Source organism: Athene cunicularia (genome assembly GCF_003259725.1).
Source record: "Athene cunicularia isolate RWA chromosome 10 unlocalized genomic scaffold, athCun1 chr10_part1, whole genome shotgun sequence".
NCBI classification, from domain to species: Eukaryota; Metazoa; Chordata; class Aves; order Strigiformes; family Strigidae; genus Athene; species Athene cunicularia.
Window position 1 is genome coordinate 7,518,884 of NW_020799112.1, and position 16,636 is coordinate 7,535,519.

The 16,636-nt window shown below is 66.3% G+C and overlaps 2 protein-coding genes across 2 annotated transcripts; one reads left to right on the forward strand and one right to left on the reverse strand.

The window, feature by feature from the left end:
• The first annotated feature begins 4,125 nt into the window (after window positions 1-4,125).
• On the forward strand, window positions 4,126-8,036 carry LOC113483792 (creatine kinase U-type, mitochondrial). Its single transcript, XM_026855645.1, has 9 exons — window positions 4,126-4,169; window positions 4,307-4,505; window positions 4,867-4,962; window positions 5,080-5,301; window positions 5,807-5,892; window positions 6,731-6,854; window positions 7,020-7,154; window positions 7,504-7,629; window positions 7,793-8,036. Exons 1-9 carry the CDS (start codon window positions 4,141-4,143, stop codon window positions 7,907-7,909), a joined length of 1,134 nt encoding a protein of 377 aa, XP_026711446.1. The 5' UTR covers window positions 4,126-4,140; the 3' UTR covers window positions 7,910-8,036.
• A 332-nt stretch (window positions 8,037-8,368) lies between these two features.
• Window positions 8,369-16,630, reverse strand: STRC (stereocilin). The gene is made up of 23 exons (XM_026856134.1): window positions 16,077-16,630; window positions 15,661-15,723; window positions 15,422-15,538; window positions 14,912-15,084; window positions 14,441-14,627; window positions 14,039-14,154; window positions 13,744-13,876; window positions 13,285-13,467; window positions 13,142-13,180; window positions 12,704-12,991; window positions 12,568-12,626; window positions 12,233-12,353; window positions 12,061-12,152; window positions 11,726-11,861; window positions 11,452-11,651; window positions 11,300-11,390; window positions 10,857-11,025; window positions 10,347-10,516; window positions 9,866-10,021; window positions 9,661-9,803; window positions 9,403-9,551; window positions 9,205-9,302; window positions 8,369-9,008 (listed from the first exon to the last, which is right to left on the reverse strand). Exons 1-23 carry the CDS (start codon window positions 16,521-16,523, stop codon window positions 8,562-8,564), a joined length of 3,777 nt encoding a protein of 1,258 aa, XP_026711935.1. The 5' UTR covers window positions 16,524-16,630; the 3' UTR covers window positions 8,369-8,561.
• Between the last annotated feature and the right edge of the window lie 6 nt (window positions 16,631-16,636).

A 16,636-nucleotide genomic window follows, 5' to 3' on the forward strand; every position in this document is an offset into this window, starting at 1 on the left:
GCACGGAGCCGAGCCGGCGGGCACGCGCGTGGCCGTGGCCTGGCTTAGGGGTGCTTTTGGGGTAACGCCGGCCCTGCCGCCAGCCCTATTTACACAACCTGTGCCTGATCCCTTAAGCCAGATAAGCGTCGCCAGCAGAGCAGTGCTAAGGTTCAAGCTCCAGCAGAGAAAGTCTCGTGTCACCCCCTTCGAACCGCTCGCTCTTCGCCAAGGGCTGCCCCAGGGGCTGAGCGGGGACATCAACGGCGGCGCCGCTCGCCGCTGGCCCTTGCGATGAGGCTGCGAAGGCCTCGAGGCCGGGAGGGGTGCAGGCAGGTCCTGCCCGGTGCTGCCCGGCCCCCAGGAGCGTGGAGGGCCAAGGCACAACATGGGGGCTGGAGGCGCCGGTGCCTGGCGAGGACCGGGCAGGGCAGGGACGGGTCCGGGAGAGCGACGTGGCAGCCACGGCCGGTCTTTCCGCCTGGCACTGGCACCGGCTGCTCGGCTGGCACAGCTCGGGCAGGTCAGCGGAGCGAGGAGCAGGTTTTCCTCCCCATCCCGGCGCCGGCAGAGGCTGCGCGCGGGGAGGGAGGCAGCGCGTTGCCGCTCCAGGCGCCCGCGGCTGCTGTGATCCCTGCACCAAACCCGGCGCAGTCAGAGCGGCGCGGAGCTGCATTGCAGGCGAGAGCCCTGCTCGTGCAGAAAGCTGCACGCCAGAGCCGGCGCGGGGGGCTCCGACAAGCTGGGTTGGTCCGCAGAAACGAGGGGACAGAGATGGAGCGAGTGTGAATAACGATGGAGGCTCAGTGTTATTGCTTATTCACCTCCCAAGAGGGTTTTATATTCAAGCTTTCTAAACAATTGCAGAGACACAGAGATCAGGTCTTCACCAAGTGAGGATGGTGAAGGAAAAACAGCAGCACCTGTGAGATGTGTTGGCAGGCGGGAGCTCTGCCCACGTCCTGCTCCTGTAGGCAAGGGCACCGCTGGCCTGTCCCCGCCAAACCTGGGCATGCACGGAACACCAGCTGTGTCCATGCTGTGGCTGGGGGCCGCGGCCGTGCTGCAGATGCATTGCTGTGGCAGGGTCAGAGGCTGGGGAGAAACAGCAGCTCAGAACGTTGATGCTGAAAACAAGGACAGGCCTGGGGGAACAGCCAGGAACCATCTGTGGGAAGGGGGACACTGAGGTGAGTCTGGAAAAGGGGATGAAGTCAAGATAGGGGATGTGGCTGAAAAGCCCTAAAATGAGCTTCCAGGGAGGGTCTGTTCGGCCGGGAATGGTTTTGTGACAGTGCTGACACTTGAAAAGAGCCTGGACAGAGCCCACGGGGTGAGCCACTGCATCCCACTGTGGGGGCGAGTCAACCCATCTGGGGATTTTTTTCCTCTAGTCTAAATAACGGGAGACATTGGCAACAGCCTGGAGGGATCTGAGCCACACTCCACGGTGTACAGGGCAAATGGCCACGCTGGGGGGGAGGGGGGCATGGGCAGCCCCCCCGTGGAGACGTGGGCACGGATGTGCCCACTGTGATCCTACAAGAGGCACAGTGCCACGTCTGGACGATCACACTGGGGTTCCCCACCAGATCGTCCACACACAAAGCCTGAGCCCCCCCTTCCCTGCATAAACAGGCTGCCTGCTCCACTGCTCGCAGCAACCCCCCCAGTACCCTGCTGCTGCCAGCCACTGTGCAGGGTCAGTGCCACTTGCCCCACACACCCCCATGCCTCTCCAGAGGGGCTGCCATCAGAGCTGGTGGCACTGGGAAGGGTGCTGGAGGCTGCTGGATCAGTGGTGAAGAGCCACAGGGAGATGCAGGGGGGCTGCTGCTCCCAGAGAAGCTGCCCAGTCAGTAGATGGACTAATCATAATTGCTGAGCTCGCAACAGTGCTCCCAGGCAAAGCACCTCGTGGCACAGAGGCAGGGAGGGCAGTTGCTGCAGGCAGGACTGCAGGCAGCTGCACCCCGAGGTCACAGCCAGGACGGCGGCACTGAGCTGCCTGGCAGGACAGCACCAGTGCTGGCAAAGTGCCCGCACCGTCTTGCTCCTGGCAGTCGTCCGGCTGCCACAGAAGACACTTCTAGCCTCTGTGGCTGGGGGGGAGCCCACCTTATCGCTCAGTGCTGTGGCACTGGGAACAAAATATGGTGCTGAAAGGGTCATGATTGTAAAACCAGCTTTGGGGTCCAAAGCCAAGGGGCCGAGGCAGCCTGAGTAAGACCGAGTGCAGTGTCGCCTTCACGCTTGTGGCAGAGGCCACCAGACAGCTGGGAGACCGCAGCGGGCATGCGGCCCCCACTGCCCAAGCCCGCCCGGGATGCAGCCCAGGTTGCAGGGACAGGCAGTCTGTGAGCACAGTACTTGGTGTCCAGCGCCTCTGTCCCTGCATGGCCTGGCTGATCCTGGCACCGTCCAGCTTGGTTCAGGCACTCCAGAAAGGCCGAAGAGAGATTCCCAGATTTGCTGGCTGTGATTCAGGGCTGTTCTGCAGGAGGGTGCGCTCGGACCACGATTTAATTCATCACTGCAGCAGCACAGGCCCTGCAGGCTGGGGCCAGAATCTCAGGGTTTTGGACTCCGCACACCTCAGTGAGGGTACAGCTGTCCATCACAGGCAGCATGCTGCTTAAACCTGCAGCAATCTTCTGCTTACTGGAAGTAAGCTGGCTTACTGGACGTGTCTGCTGCCACCAGGCACCAGGGTGGAGAGCAAGGCAGACTGTGGTCCAGGCATGCCAAGAGGCACTAGCCATGCTGGAGATGGGGGAGGAACTTGGCCAAGTCTCCCATTCTGACCAGAAAATGCATTTTATGAGAGTGTGTCTCCCTGGGGAGACGTGGGTCAGTAGCCAGCTGACAGCAGGGGCAGGAGCAGTGGGGGAGGCTGGGGCCGGTTGCACCCTGTACACAGCAAGTCACCTTGTGAACTGGGGTGTCTCAACACTGCACAGATATGTGTGTGGGCTGGGGGACGAGTTCCTGCCTGGAGCAAATACCTCCTTGTGCTGGCCCAGGCTGGAGCCGCCAGTGCTTCCCTATGCAGAGCAGACAATGCGTGCCCGACCTCCCTTTCTTTCTACAAAGCTCAGGAAGCCACAAGCAGTAGCCAAGCCGTAGGCGAAGGGCCAACACACATTCCTTGGCCTGTAGACGCAGGGGAGGAGGCGGCAGCAGCGACAGCAACTCTGCATTGCAGCATGGGGGCTGGGCACTGGCAGCCCGGCTTGGCACCCTGTGCCCAGAAGCAGGACCCAAGTGCTGGGAGGGTGCCAGGATTCACTGCTGGGGACGGGAATGGTTGCTGGCTGTAGCTCCCACTGACAAGGACCTGCACAAGCCCTGGCACTTCTTCTACTTGGACCCACCCAAGCCATGCCACTCCCAAGGCAGCACCCTCCAGGGAGAGGAGGTGGGCACAAACAGGGCTGAGGGACCTGCTCCAGCCACCAGCCAGGTGTCCTGGACTGATGAAGGCCAGTCCTGTTCCAAAGCAAGCGGAGGCACCACCTTCCAGCAGGAGGATTTGGCCAAGGAAAGCCCTGTCAGGGTCCTGCCCTGACAATTCCTCCGTGAGTGCAGAACAAGCACAAAGTCTAGCTAAAGTGGGAATGAGGTCAGGAGACAGCCTCCCACTAAGCTGATTAGAGGAAAGCATCCCCCTAATACAATAAACTGCGTCAGAGCTGTGCAGTTCCCACCCGCTGCAGATCAGAGTCAGCCGATCTCCGGCCCCATAGCACCCAGGAGGTGGAGGGACGGGAGATCAGGGCACCCATCCAGGGTCCCCACGGGTCGTGTGCCCTGCCTGCCCCACTCGCTGCACGGGCAGACCCCAGTACCAGACAGAAGGGGCAGTGGGAGCAACCACCTCCCATTTGGGGCTGGCATTGGGGCAGCCCTGGGGAGGAGAAGGGGAGCGAGACCCCCACGCCACGGCCCAGCTGTCCTGGCAGCTCAGTGCATGGGCTGGGCACGGGGCTGGAGCTGACGTGGCTACTGCCACTTGCCTGGCAAGCTCTCCCAACCCCAGCGCCCTGGTACATGGCTGATAAGGAGCCGCACCCTAACGACCGGTCCAGATTTGCTCTTGCACTCTTGTCCTTGCAGCAATGACAGCCCTGGGCTCAGGCTGCTCTCTGCCCTCGCCATGTGATGCCCATAACTGCTGCTGGCCGCCACTGGTGCGGACAAGTGGAGCAGGTTGACCTCCCTCCTCAGGGCTCCCCTGCCCACACCCCTCCTGAGGGTCCCTGTGGGGCCAGGGCACGGGCGCTGGGGTCCCTGGCCCCAAAGGGCTCATCAGTCTCTCCTCCCCCAGTGCCGAGTACCCTGACCTGCGGAAGCACAACAACTGCATGGCCAGCAGCCTGACGCCGGCTATCTATGCCAGGCTCTGCGACAAAGCAACCCCGAACGGCTGGACCTTGGACCAGTGCATCCAGACGGGTGTCGACAACCCCGGCCACCCCTTTATCAAGACTGTAGGCATGGTTGCTGGTGATGAAGAAACCTATGAGGTGAGTGGCAGCCAGAGCCCCGCCATGCTCCAGTCTCTCCAGGGTGCCTGTGGCAGCCGGAGGAGTCCCAGTACCTGCAGTACCTCCAGCAGTCAGGAGTGTTTTCTGCCCACCTCCTCCTGCCCGGCCCCTTCAGAGCAGCTGTGCTGGAGCCCTGCAACCTCCCCCTGCTTGCCCCTGCACCCGCTTCCCCGGGCAGCATTGCCCCGTGGGTCGCTGCATCAGCCCCACATACTCTGGCGCCAGCCACCCACTGCAGTCACCCTGCTGCCATGTGCCCCACGCTGGCAGTGGGACTCATGTCAGGGGCTTCACAGGGCGCTGGGTCTGCCATGATGCACAGGGTCCCTCTGTCTTCCAGGTGTTTGCTGACCTGTTTGACCCCGTGATTCAGGATCGGCACAACGGATACAACCCCCGCACCATGAAGCACGTCACAGACCTGGATGCCACCAAGGTGCATGAGCTGGGCAGTGGTGCTGCACATGGAGGCCCTTCCCTGAGCCTTGGGGGCAGAGCCTCTGCCAGCACCAGTGCCATCCCCTGAGCACCCCACGGCTCCTGTCTGTTCCAGATAAAGTTTGGCCACTTTGATGAGCGCTACGTGCTCTCATCCCGGGTCCGGACTGGGCGCAGCATCCGCGGCCTGAGCCTGCCACCAGCCTGCACCCGTGCTGAGCGGCGAGAGGTGGAGAAGGTGGCTGTGGAGGCACTGAATGGCCTCACCGGGGACCTGGCAGGCCGGTACTACCGTCTCAGCGAGATGACGGAGAAGGAGCAACAGCAGCTCATTGATGTAAGTCGGTGCAGCTGCCAGCCAGCCACCCTGGGTGCCCACGGAGCAGGACCCCCTCCCCAGCGCTGCCTCTCTGGGAGGCCACATCCTCCTTCCTAGCCCCAGTGCGCTGGGGGGCCAGGACCCCTCCCCAGCGAGGCCATCCGTGGTGCAGAGGCTGCTCATGGCGCTGCTCAGCCCTCCTGCTTGCTGAACGCAGCCCCAGCAGCTCACAGCCCCCACCCCAGCTCTTGCCCCATGTCCCTGCCCAGAGGAAGGTGGGTTTGTGGCACACAGTTGGTGCCCCACCAGCCCCTGATACGGGGTGGGCTGTGCACCAGCAGCCTTCAGCCTCCCTGGGCAGGAAGGCAGGGGCTCCTGCCCACGGGTGGGTCGTAGCGTGAGCTTGCCCTGCCTGGAACAGCTGTGGGAGATCACCTGCATGGTGGGCTGGGACCGGTGAGATGGGGCACCCCGGCACCAGTCGTGCAGTCCTGGTGACCCCACGCACTCTGCCTCCCTCCAGGACCACTTCCTCTTCGACAAGCCAGTGTCCCCGCTCCTGACAGCAGCAGGAATGGCCCGGGACTGGCCCGACGCCCGAGGGATCTGGTGAGAGTTTGCCCCAGCATCAGGCAGTCAGCAGGGCAGAAAGGCAGCAGATACTGCTGCTCCATTGGGCTGCCCCAGCCCCCCTCCCCGTGTTGCCCGTGCTCCCCGCACTGCAGACACCCACGCCCCTGGGCCATGTTTGCCCTGGGCTCTGCAGCCTGACCTGGGAGCCCCTTGTGTGCTGCAGTCAGCGGGAAACCATTCCACGCACAAACCCCGGCGTCCTCGTAGCCAGCGCTACCTTGTGCTCCAGGCTGCCAAAAGCCTGTAACTGCCCTCTGCTCCCCAGGCAATCCCCAGCACTCCTCCTGGCTCTCTGCACACTCTGCCTGCCCCCAAACTTACCCTGCCATGATTGCATCTTCCCACTCCCTCCCAGCAGCTCTGCAACACCCCACGCAGCATCCCACGCACTCGCAGCATGACAGCCAGCACCCGCGCTTGCCCACGCCGCCCTCGCTGGCACAGCGCCTCTACAGCAGCCTCCACAGCACGTGCAGTCCTCCTGACCCAGCACCCCAAAACACACCCCACGCCTCACAGCCCCCTCCCGCCGTGCTGCTGCCCCCAGTCCAGGCAGGGTTGCCACCACGCTGCTCCTCCCCTGCAGCGCTGGAGCCAGCACCGCTCGCCTGCAGCACACAGTGGATGAAGACTAGCCCGTCTCCAGGAGCATCCCCTGGCTGGTGGCTTTGCTGCCGGGGTGTGCACTGGCAACCGGCTCCCAGCCATGGCCCTGGGCAGAGCACGTGGGGCAGAAGGTACACGGCCAGGGCAGGCATGTGTGGCTGGGTGGGCACGGAGCCACCAGTGTGGCTGAGCACTGCCCTGTCCCTAGGCACAACAACGAGAAGACTTTCCTGATCTGGATCAATGAGGAAGACCACACGCGCATCATCTCCATGGAGAAGGGCGGCAACATGAAGCGCGTCTTCGAGCGGTTCTGTCGGGGCCTGAAGGAGGTGAGCGCCTGGTAGCCCTGTGGGCAGGCAGATGGGTGGGCAGACAGGCAAGGGCAGGCAGGTGGGGCCAGCCCTCTGTGCTCGGCTGGGGCCAGGGGTGCTGCTGTGCCAAGGGCTGAGCATGTCACAGCTGGGGGCTGAACACTGCCTGTGCCTCTACCCCAGGTGGAGCGGCTAATCCAGGAGCGAGGCTGGGAGTTCATGTGGAACGAGCGCCTGGGCTACATCCTGACCTGCCCCTCCAACCTGGGCACCGGGCTGCGAGCGGGTGTCCACATCAAGCTGCCACTGCTCAGCAAGGTATTAACCATGGCCGGTTTTGTGGGGAATCAGGCCAGGGCTGCAGGGAGCCCCAGCTGCCGGGGCGCAGGGAGCCCAGCCACGTGGGAGGTGTGACCCAGCCCGGGACCTCACTCGAGTTCCCTCAGGAAGTGTAGGGTCCAGCCCCTGCCGGCATCCACAACTGGAGGGGCCGGGGACCCGGGTGTCAGCCTGGGTCTGCTCAGGGCAGAGCTCCCTGCGGGGATTAGGAGCCCACTGGTGGGGTGCTGTGAGTGGCCGGGGGGCTGCCCTGGGGAGCAGCCGGCTGAAGAGCCCTGACTCCCCTGTGATGGTCTCACTGAGTGCTGACACCTCCTCTGGGCACCAGGACAGCCGCTTCCCTAAGATCCTGGAGAACCTCCGGCTGCAGAAGCGTGGGACAGGTGGTGTGGACACTGCAGCTACTGGCAGCGTCTTTGACATCTCCAACCTGGACCGGCTGGGGAAGTCAGAGGTGGGTGCCGGGCAGAGCCACTTTTGGGGAGGGAGGTTCGGAAGCGCATGTGTGTGACCGGCCTGCAGGGTGCTGGGGGCGGCAGCGCCAGTGGGGCCGGCCAGGCGCCTTGCTGCAGCTCCCGGGACAGCCCCCAAGTTGGGACGGTGTGCTCCTGGCACAGGTGGAGCTGGTGCAGCTGGTGATAGATGGTGTGAACTACCTGATCGACTGCGAGCGGCGGCTGGAGAAGGGCCAGGACATCCGCATCCCCTCCCCAGTGCCGCAGTTCCGGCACTGAGCTGGGCCAAGGTAGTGCCAGCCCTGCGGGACTCAGCTCCCCCCACAGCTTACGCCATCTCTGTGCCCAGCATGTCGCTGTGTCCTGTTACCCACCTGGCCAGAACCCATAAACGTGCGCTGCTGTAGCCAGGGCTCGGTCTCCTCTGTACCCTAGCACCCACTGCTCCCCTGCAGAGGCACTCACCAGGATTTGGGTTCCCTGCGCCTGCCCTGAGCAGCCCTCCCAGGGATGTCCCTGAGCTGCCACTGCCCTGGGGAAAGGGCCCGGGGGGCCATTGGGGCTGCCCTGGTCGGGGGGGCTGCAAGGGACTGCATGTGGGTAGGGAGCTGAAGCTGCAGCATCTTGCTGCAGGGGGCCAGGAGCTGCTGGGATGGTCGAGGCCAGGCAGGGAAAGGTGCTCTGGGGCCATGTGTCACTGCAGGCGAGCAGGGAGCAGAGCTCATTGCTTGTGCCCACCACAATTTTATTACTGGGATGCTCACAGAAAGCAGCGGGGCAGGCAGAGGAGCAGAGCCAAGGGGAAGCCATACTGGGGTCTGGCTCTGCTCCTGCCTGCGGGAGAGAAATCACTGTCAGAGCTGAGCGTGGCAGCCCCAGCCCTCCGTGGAGGGGCTCATGTCCCTGCTGCCGCCGGGAGCCCGCACAGTGCTCACACATGTGCACATTCCCAGAGCCACTGTTCCATGTCTGGGTTCAGGGCTGGAGGCAGCAGCAGGGAGGTCTCTCCTGGGCAGGGGCAGGGTGGGAGACAGCCCGAGAGGGAGCATGAGCTGGGCAGGCAGTGGGGCCAACCTCCCCATGGGGCAGCGCAGCCGGCACCAGGGCCAAACCCGCATGACTGGAGCCATCCCGGCATCCCGGGGTGCCCATGCTGAGCCCGAGGTGCAGAGCAGGGACAAGGGGTGACCAGGAGTTGCCAGGGGACAGAGGCCACCCCGCCACTCTCACCTTGGCTGTCCTGGGCAGCCTCTCCCTCACACTGGGCGCTGGCCAGGGCCCGGCGCTGGGCGCTGCCGAGCCACTGGCGCTGCCCCAGGGTGACAGCCGCGGCCTGGGCACTGGAGAGGGTGCGCAGCTGAGCTGGGCCAAACACCACCTGCAGAGAGAGGGCAGCCAGCATGGCAAGGCCCTGCGCCCACTCCCTGGTGCAGCTGGAACACATTCCACCTCCCTGTCTGGTGTGGGGGCTCCCACCATGCTGGCCCAGCCAGGGATCCCCCTTCCTCCACATGCAGAGGAACGGCACCACGTGTGCCCAGATAAGTGTGCAAGGGGGGATGCCAGGAACTCACTGCGAATTTGGGTGCCGGGACAGCAGCGATGGCCCGGGGTGTGAGCGCCCAGAGCTGCTCGGGGACCAGGGCCGAGAGGACAATGTCGGGGAGCCCAGCTGGGGCACAGAGGGCAGGGTCAGGACCCTGTCCCCAGGCACAGGGGCCAGCAGGGTGGGCAGCAGCAACCACAGGGCACAGCCTCATCCCAGACCTCACCTGCCAATGTCCCAACCTCTGCGAAGATTTCAGGTCCCCAGATGTCAGCCGGGCCGAAGGCAGCACTGGAGGTCAAGTGGGCAGCCAGCACCTCCGCCTGCTGCTCCGTGCAGCGCAGGCTCAGTGAGCCCAGGAAAGGGGCAGCTTTACTGTGGGGAGCAGCAGTGTCGGGCGGCCGCATGCCAGGGCGAAGCACTGCCGGCAGTACCTCTGCTCGACAGAGAGCTTGGCCGGTGCTCCCTATGGGCATGCACCCACCTCAGCTCCCAGCTGTCCAGGCCCCACAGCTCGGCTACCGGCAGCCCGCAGAGCAGGTGCCCCAGGGCCACCAGCTCAGGCAGCCCCAGGTCCCGGGCGCTTGCCTCACACTGCCGCAGGAAGGTGGAAACCACAGCCCGCATCTGGGGGAGAGCCTGTCACAGGGGCCAGCCTCCCCCCGATTCCCCGGCCCCCAGGGCCTCACCTGCTCTGGTGACCAGCCGTCCAGCTCCCCCAGCACAGACAAGGCCCCCCAGTCGGGGAGCAGCAGCTCCTGTAGCTCTGGCTCGACCAGCTGGGTGACCAGCCGGCCCAGGAGCAGGGTCTGGGTGGGCTCCAGCGCCCGGGAACTGCCCCACAGCTGCGGCACCAGCAGCACCACCAGCTGCTGGCAGCACCAGCACAGCCCCCCAAGGACAGAACAGCCCCCCAAAGGCAGCACAGCCCCCAAGGACATCACCCCCACTCGAGGCCAGCACAGCCACCCACAGGCAGCCCCCTAAGGCCACCAAAGACCCCAAGGACAACCACCCCCATGGGCAGCCTCCCAAGGCCAGCACAGCCTCCCAGGGACAAGCCCCCAAGGGTAGCACAGTTCCCCACACCCAGCACCTGCCCCCAGGGCCACCCCCACCAGCACACCACCCCGCCATGTCTCCCCCAACCCCATCCACGTCTCCCCTCACCTGCTGGACTTGGCCCAGGACAGCCCGGAGCTGGTTGGGGCGCAGCATGGGGTCCTGGCCCAGCAGCCCCAGGCAGTCCTCCAGCTGGGGGGGGGCCATGGCAGCCAGCTGGGCCGCGCTCCAGGCCGCCGGGAAGGTGGCACGTATGTCAGCACAGCTGGGCACAGGGGCTGCAGAGCTGGCCTGAGCGGCTGGCCCTGGCCCCAGGGTACCCGCACGAGGGGGACACACCAGCCAGGAGGGGACAGGATGGGGACACCAGATGTCAGGGACACAGGGCCAGCCCAGGGAGGGCACAGCATGGGGACACTGGGTACAGGGGACACACCAGCCAGGAGGGGACAGGATGGGGATAGCAGGTGCCAGAGACACAGGGCCAGCCCAAGAAGGGGACAGTGTGGGGACACCAGGCACTGGGGCACAAAGTGAGTGGGCAGGGCATGGCAGGGCACCAGGGACAGGAGCTGCAGGGGTGGGCACAGGGCTAGAGAGGGGAGCGCACCATCTCACCTTGGCCCCTGGGCCCGGCAGCTGCCACGAGCGGGGCCATCAGCACTGCCAGTGGGCTGGGGCCCTCACTCAGGGTGCCTGGGGGGTGGCAGAGGCGTCCCAGCTCGCTCTGCTCCCAGTCCCACTGGCTCTGCAGCAGCTGCTCCACCATGTCTCTGCTCAGCAAGTCCTGGGACAGCACGAGGCGGACGTGGAGAGAGGGGGGTCAAGACAGACCCCATCAGCGGAAAGGCCCAGGGGGAGCAGCAACAACAGCACGTCCACGGGTGGTCATGGGGTGGCAGAGGCACAAGGATGGGGCACTGGCGGGGACAGCAGAGCCACGAGGACGGGACAGCAAAGGGGGTGGCACGGCCATGGGGATGGGCACTGGTGGGGATGTCACAGCTCCAGGACCAGCCGTGGGGCAGCGCAGTGGCAGTGGGACAGGACGCGGTGCTCACCCCGGGGATGGCGTGCAGGCTCTCGAGGGGCAGCAGGAAGATCAGGCGCCCCAGCTGCTGCAGGGTCAGCAGGCTCCAGCTAGGGGGCGGTCTGCAGGGAGGGCATCAGGCTGCTGCTGGCCGGGCCCCCTGCGCCCCTGCCCAGCACCTACCCCAGCGCCCGCTCCGACAGCAGCAGCTGCCCCAGCTGGGCGGCCACCTCCACATCCAGGCAGGTATCCTGCAGGTCCCCCAGCCGCGGCAGCAGGCTCTCAGGCTGGATGTGGGCCACGCTCTCCTGGCCCAGGAACCCCACCAGCGGGCCCAGCTGGTCCAGAACCTCCCCAGCCAGCTCCGTCCCTGCCGGGAGCCGCTGCAGCAGGGGGAGCAGAGTGAGGGCAGGTGGCTGCATCTCCCCGTGCCCCGTGCTGGGCTCCCTGCCCTTACGAGTGAGCGCAGGGCCCCACGGGCCAGCGCTGCCCGGCGGGTGGCAGGCAGGGCTAGCAGGCTGCGTGGCTGACGGGTTGCGTGGTCCAGAACCAGCCTCATCACAGCATCAGGCAGCATCTCCACCAGCTTCGCCCTGCGGGAGCCAGAGCACAGCTGGGCAGAGTGGGGCAAGAGGCTGCTCTGCCCAGGGATGAACAGGGCACTGAGCCCCATCCTGCAGACCCCCTCTCACAGCATTGGTGCCCCTGCACGGGTCCTTCCCTCCCCAGGAGAAGGGGGCAGTGGGAGCAGAAGGGGTGGCCCGCATCCGGCCAGCTTCCCCCAACACCTACGGTAACTCCATGAGGAACCGAGGTCCCAGCCACACCAGCTCCTCCCTGGATAGCACAGGACGCCTCAACACCTCCTCCTGCACACAGCGTCTCTGCGGACACCACACTGAGAGTGCAGGGCAGGGACAGGGGGGCCCTGCCAGCCACAGGGGTCGTGGAGCCTCCCCCTTACCAGGCTGGCAGGGAGGGAACGAGGCTGCGTGTAGAGGGTCCGGAGAGCCCCCAGGAAATCCTCCCGGCCCAGCTCCTGCAGTGCGGTGCAGCTCATGCCTACCACCAGCGAGCCCAGGGCACTGCAGGACAACAGCATTAGACCCTGTCAGGGCTTCACCACCCCCAGCCCCACACAGACCCGCTCAACCCTGCCCCAGGACCCTGCCAAGGCTCCTGCTCCTGCCCAGGGCACCCAGCCCTCTCCCAGCTCCGTTCCCTCTGTGGGGCCCCAGCCATCCCTGTCCCCGTGCCCCAGTCGGTGGCCACGGGCCAGCCCGGTCAGGCAGCTCTCACCCAGCAGTATGGTGGCTGCGGTTAGTTCCGGCTCCCACCTCCCTCCAGAGGAGCTGGGCCTGTTGGGGGGGCAGCGGTGGGAAGCACGGGGTGAGGGGCAGCGCCTTCCCCCACAGCCCCGTGCCCACCCTCTGACCTGCTGCGGGGACCAGGGCAGGTTCCGGTCCCACAGAGCCCCCCACAGAGCCTGGGCACTGGGACGCAGGAGCTGCAGGGGCAGCAGGGGCAGCAGGCAGCGGGGCCAGCCATCCGGGCGCTGCAGAGCCTGCAGCAGGGACGCCGTCTGAGCTGCAGACAGCAGCGGCAGGGCCGGACCCAGGCACGCGCAGCCCTGGGCCTGGAGAGGGGCCAGGACGGCTGCCAGCGATGCGGGCCCCAGGCCCGGCAGCAGTGGACACAGCCTGGCCGCTTCCCCCACCGACACCTGCAGAGAAACACACCGGCCTCGCTCGGGCTCCTCCACCCCACCTCAGCTTGGGCAGGCGTGTGGGGCAAGAGCTGGGGCTGTGCTCGGGCACCAGAGCACAGCACCCACAGCCTGTCCTCCTCGTGCAAAGGCACCTCAGACACTCACGTTGTCCCTCCAGACAGCCCATGTGAGCAGGAAGGATGCCTGGGGGCAGACGAGGCGGCGGTGGTCAGCAGGGTCAGCACAGCCCTGGCGAGGCTGAGGCTCAGGGACTGCCCGGCTGCACCACGGAGCCAGGCTGGACTCACCTGGGCACGCGTCAGCTGCGTTGGCCGCAGCCGGGGCAGGAGGGCCTTCAGCTGGGCCACTGACAGGCACTCCAGGAAGCCCACTCCCATCTCGGGGAGGACGCCCCTCCATGCCAGCAGCTCCCCGGGGCTCACTGTGGCCAGGCTGGTGGAGCGCAGCAACCCTGCCAGGGCAAGCATGACCTGCCGGCGTGGGACAGGAGGGGCCCTGAGCCCAGGGCTGGCAGGCAGTTGGCCCCATCCCCTGTCACAGGAGGAGCCATAGGGCAAAAATGGAGCTGGGGCAGGTGCCCTGATGTGCTGCCTGACCCGGAGCTGCTGCCCTAGCTCCCCTACTCATGCTGGCACATTGTGGCCAGGCTCCCCCAAGATCAAGGGGACAGGAGCCAAGCTCTGTCCACAAGGTGACCCTGGGGAGGCCTGGCACAGCTTCCCCATGCCCCCCAAGGACCTGCTCACCCGCCCATGCTGCCGCAGGGTCCCTGCGGCGGCACATGCCAGCAGGCTCTGCTCCACCGCACCCCGGGGGTCCCGCAGCCACGCCAGGTCCTGCAGCTCCTCAGGGCTCAGGAAGCAGGCGAGGGCCCCCAGCCTGCACAGAAAAAGCCTGTTGGCAAGCAAGGGCAGCCCCACCTGCACCCATTCCAGCTCCGCTCACACCAAGACCACGGCCCTCACACTGGGACCAGGGCCCCACACCAGCCTAGCATGGGGCATGGCTGTGCTGGCACCGGCAGCCCCCCCTCACGCTCACCTGTGCCCTGGCTCGGGGCCAGCTGCACGGCTCCAGTTGGCCAGGCTGCTGGCAACGTGGCGGCCCTGCACCAGCCCCAGGTGGAGCAGCTGCCAGGCGTCCCCCAGCCCCCAGACCTGGGCAGGCAAGAGGGGAGACACAGCTCCAGCCTCCTTCCCAGAGACGGAGCGCCCAGCCCAGGCTGGGGGTTCTGCGAGCAGGGCCAAGGGCGGGCGGGCAGGGGTCCCAGCCAGGGGGGTGCAGGACCAGAGGTGCAGGGTGGGATGCCCACCCCAGGGCACAGGGATCCCCACCCGCTGTGGGCAGAGCAGGGCTGCAGGGGTGGGATCTCCGCCTGCCATGGGGTGCGGGTGCACTGGCTGGGCAGAGCAGCCTGTGCTGGGGCCGGGGCTGGCATCCCACCTGCTGGGGCGTGAGCTGCAGGAAGCAGGGCAGCGGCAAGTGGGGCAGCAGCGGCAGGACGGTGCGGAGGAAGCCCAGGGGCCACGTGGGCACAGCCCCAAGGGAGGGGGCCTGCAGCAGGCGCCTGGCAAAGGCGGCCTTCTGCCCCGGCACCAGGCGGGCGCTGTGAGTCCGCAGGGCGGCGAGGCTGCGGGGCAGAGCGACGGGCACAGCTGAGGAGACACCGCCCAGGCCCGAGACCGCCTCAGCAGGCACCCCAGAGACCCCCACCAAGCATGTGCCCTGCAGATCCCAGGACCTGGGGGCACTTGGAGGCCTCCTGCATGGCTACAGCATGGCCTGCTCAGGCTGGGGTCTGTAGGGGACGTGGCAACACGGGGCCAGGGCTCTGCAGGCGATGGCAGTGCAGGCCACAGGCTGGAGCTGGCCATACCACGCATGCTGGCAACCCAGGCACCCAGCATGGCTTACACACTCTCGTTGGCCAGGAGGGCCGGTGGGAGCCTCGCGATATCAGACACGGCCATGAAAGGGATGAACTGCGACAGGCTGACAAACAGCTCGGGTGTGAGATGGGGCAATCTGCGGAGCAGCAGCATGGCCAGGGACTGCAGAGCCTCCTCCCCAGACACAGGTGACAGCACCTGCAAAGCTGTGTGAGCCCCAGCTCCGGCAGGACACAGCCCCAAGTGACCTGCACAGGCCCAGGGCCGCCCAGCTGGGCCCCAGGAGAGCATGCACAGGGACTGCCCCCCTGCACCTTGGTTCTGCACCCACACCTCCCGTGCATGGGCTCTGCACCCCCCCACACGTGGGAGTTCTGAACTTCAGCCAGCACTAGCTCTGCCCCTGCCCTGTGCAGGGTCTGTGCCCCCAACATGTTGGCCATACCCCCCACATGCTGTGCATCCCCCAGACATGGGCTCTTCCCCCACCACACAGGCCCTGCATGTCCTGCCCCAGCCTGGCCCCTCCGACCACCTCCCCGCGCAGCCGGAGCCCAGCGTGGTGCAGCAGGGTCAGGAAGCGCTGGACAGCCTCGGTCCCTGCTGCCAGCAGCATCCCCTCGAAGCTCTCCTCTGGCATCTGCAGGTACTCCTGCGGGGAGGCCGCACCTCAGTGCCGCTGGCAGCAGGAGCCCACTGCATGGGGGCAGGCAGACCCTCCGCTCCACAGGATCCTGGGTGGGCTGGGAGCAAGCCTGGCCGGCCGGGCAGTACCTGCACCAGGATCTCCATGGCGAGAGCACCCTTGCTGTCCTGGAGCAGGTCCCAGAGCACAGCCTGAAGGAGAAAGCAGGGCTCGCTCCTTGTCCCAGCCCAGAGCTTCCCCCAGAGCTCCTCACCCAGTGCCCCATGGGGCAGCCTGGTTGCCAAGAAGCTGATCCAGAGACAAGGGGGGTGGCCTTGCCTCGAGCCGCAGCCCTGACCCCCAACCCAGGACTGGCTGTTCCCAGCTGAGCAGAGCACAAGTGCTAGTCCCTTTCCCACCCAGGCTGCAACTGGACAGAGACCCTGGGACTGAAGCCCATGACCTGTCCAGACCTCGCAGCCAGCAGGAGAGCTCCCCATGTCTGGCACCCTGACCCCACACCCAGGGGCACCCTCGCTCATCACCCCAGCACTGCCCAACTCACGCTAAAGCAGCTCAGCAGCTCCCACTTGGCCGAGGCCCTGGGCTCCCATCCCAGGTACCGGCCCACAGCTCGCAGGATGCCTGCAGATGCGTTTGCCCTGAGCAAGGCCCAGAAGGAGGTGTTGTCCAGGAGGCTAGAGAGGAGGATGGCCTCGCTGAGCTGCTCCCCGGCTGCCTGCCCAGCCTCCTCACGTCCGGAGAGGGCCAGACTACGGTCAAGCAGGCGCAGGAGGTAGTTCACATGGGGGGCCCAGCCCAGAGCCTCCTCCTGGCACTGCAGGAGCTGTGAGGCCAGTCCCAGCAGGTAAGCAGCAGGGTCTGGGCAGAGATCCGCAGCATCCAGCCTGGGGGACAAAGGCAGGAGCGCCAGGAGCTGCTGCAGCAGGCAGCGTCCTTGGGGCAGGGTTCCCGGGCAGCGCAGCCCGACCAGGGGCCGGGGGTGCCCCATCAGCGGCGGGAGGGAGGCGTTGGTGCACGCCGGCTCTGGGAAGCAGCCGGGACGCACAGTCCCACACAGCTCCAAGAAGCCGGCATTCCCCCGTGGCCCCTGGCCCCGGCCCC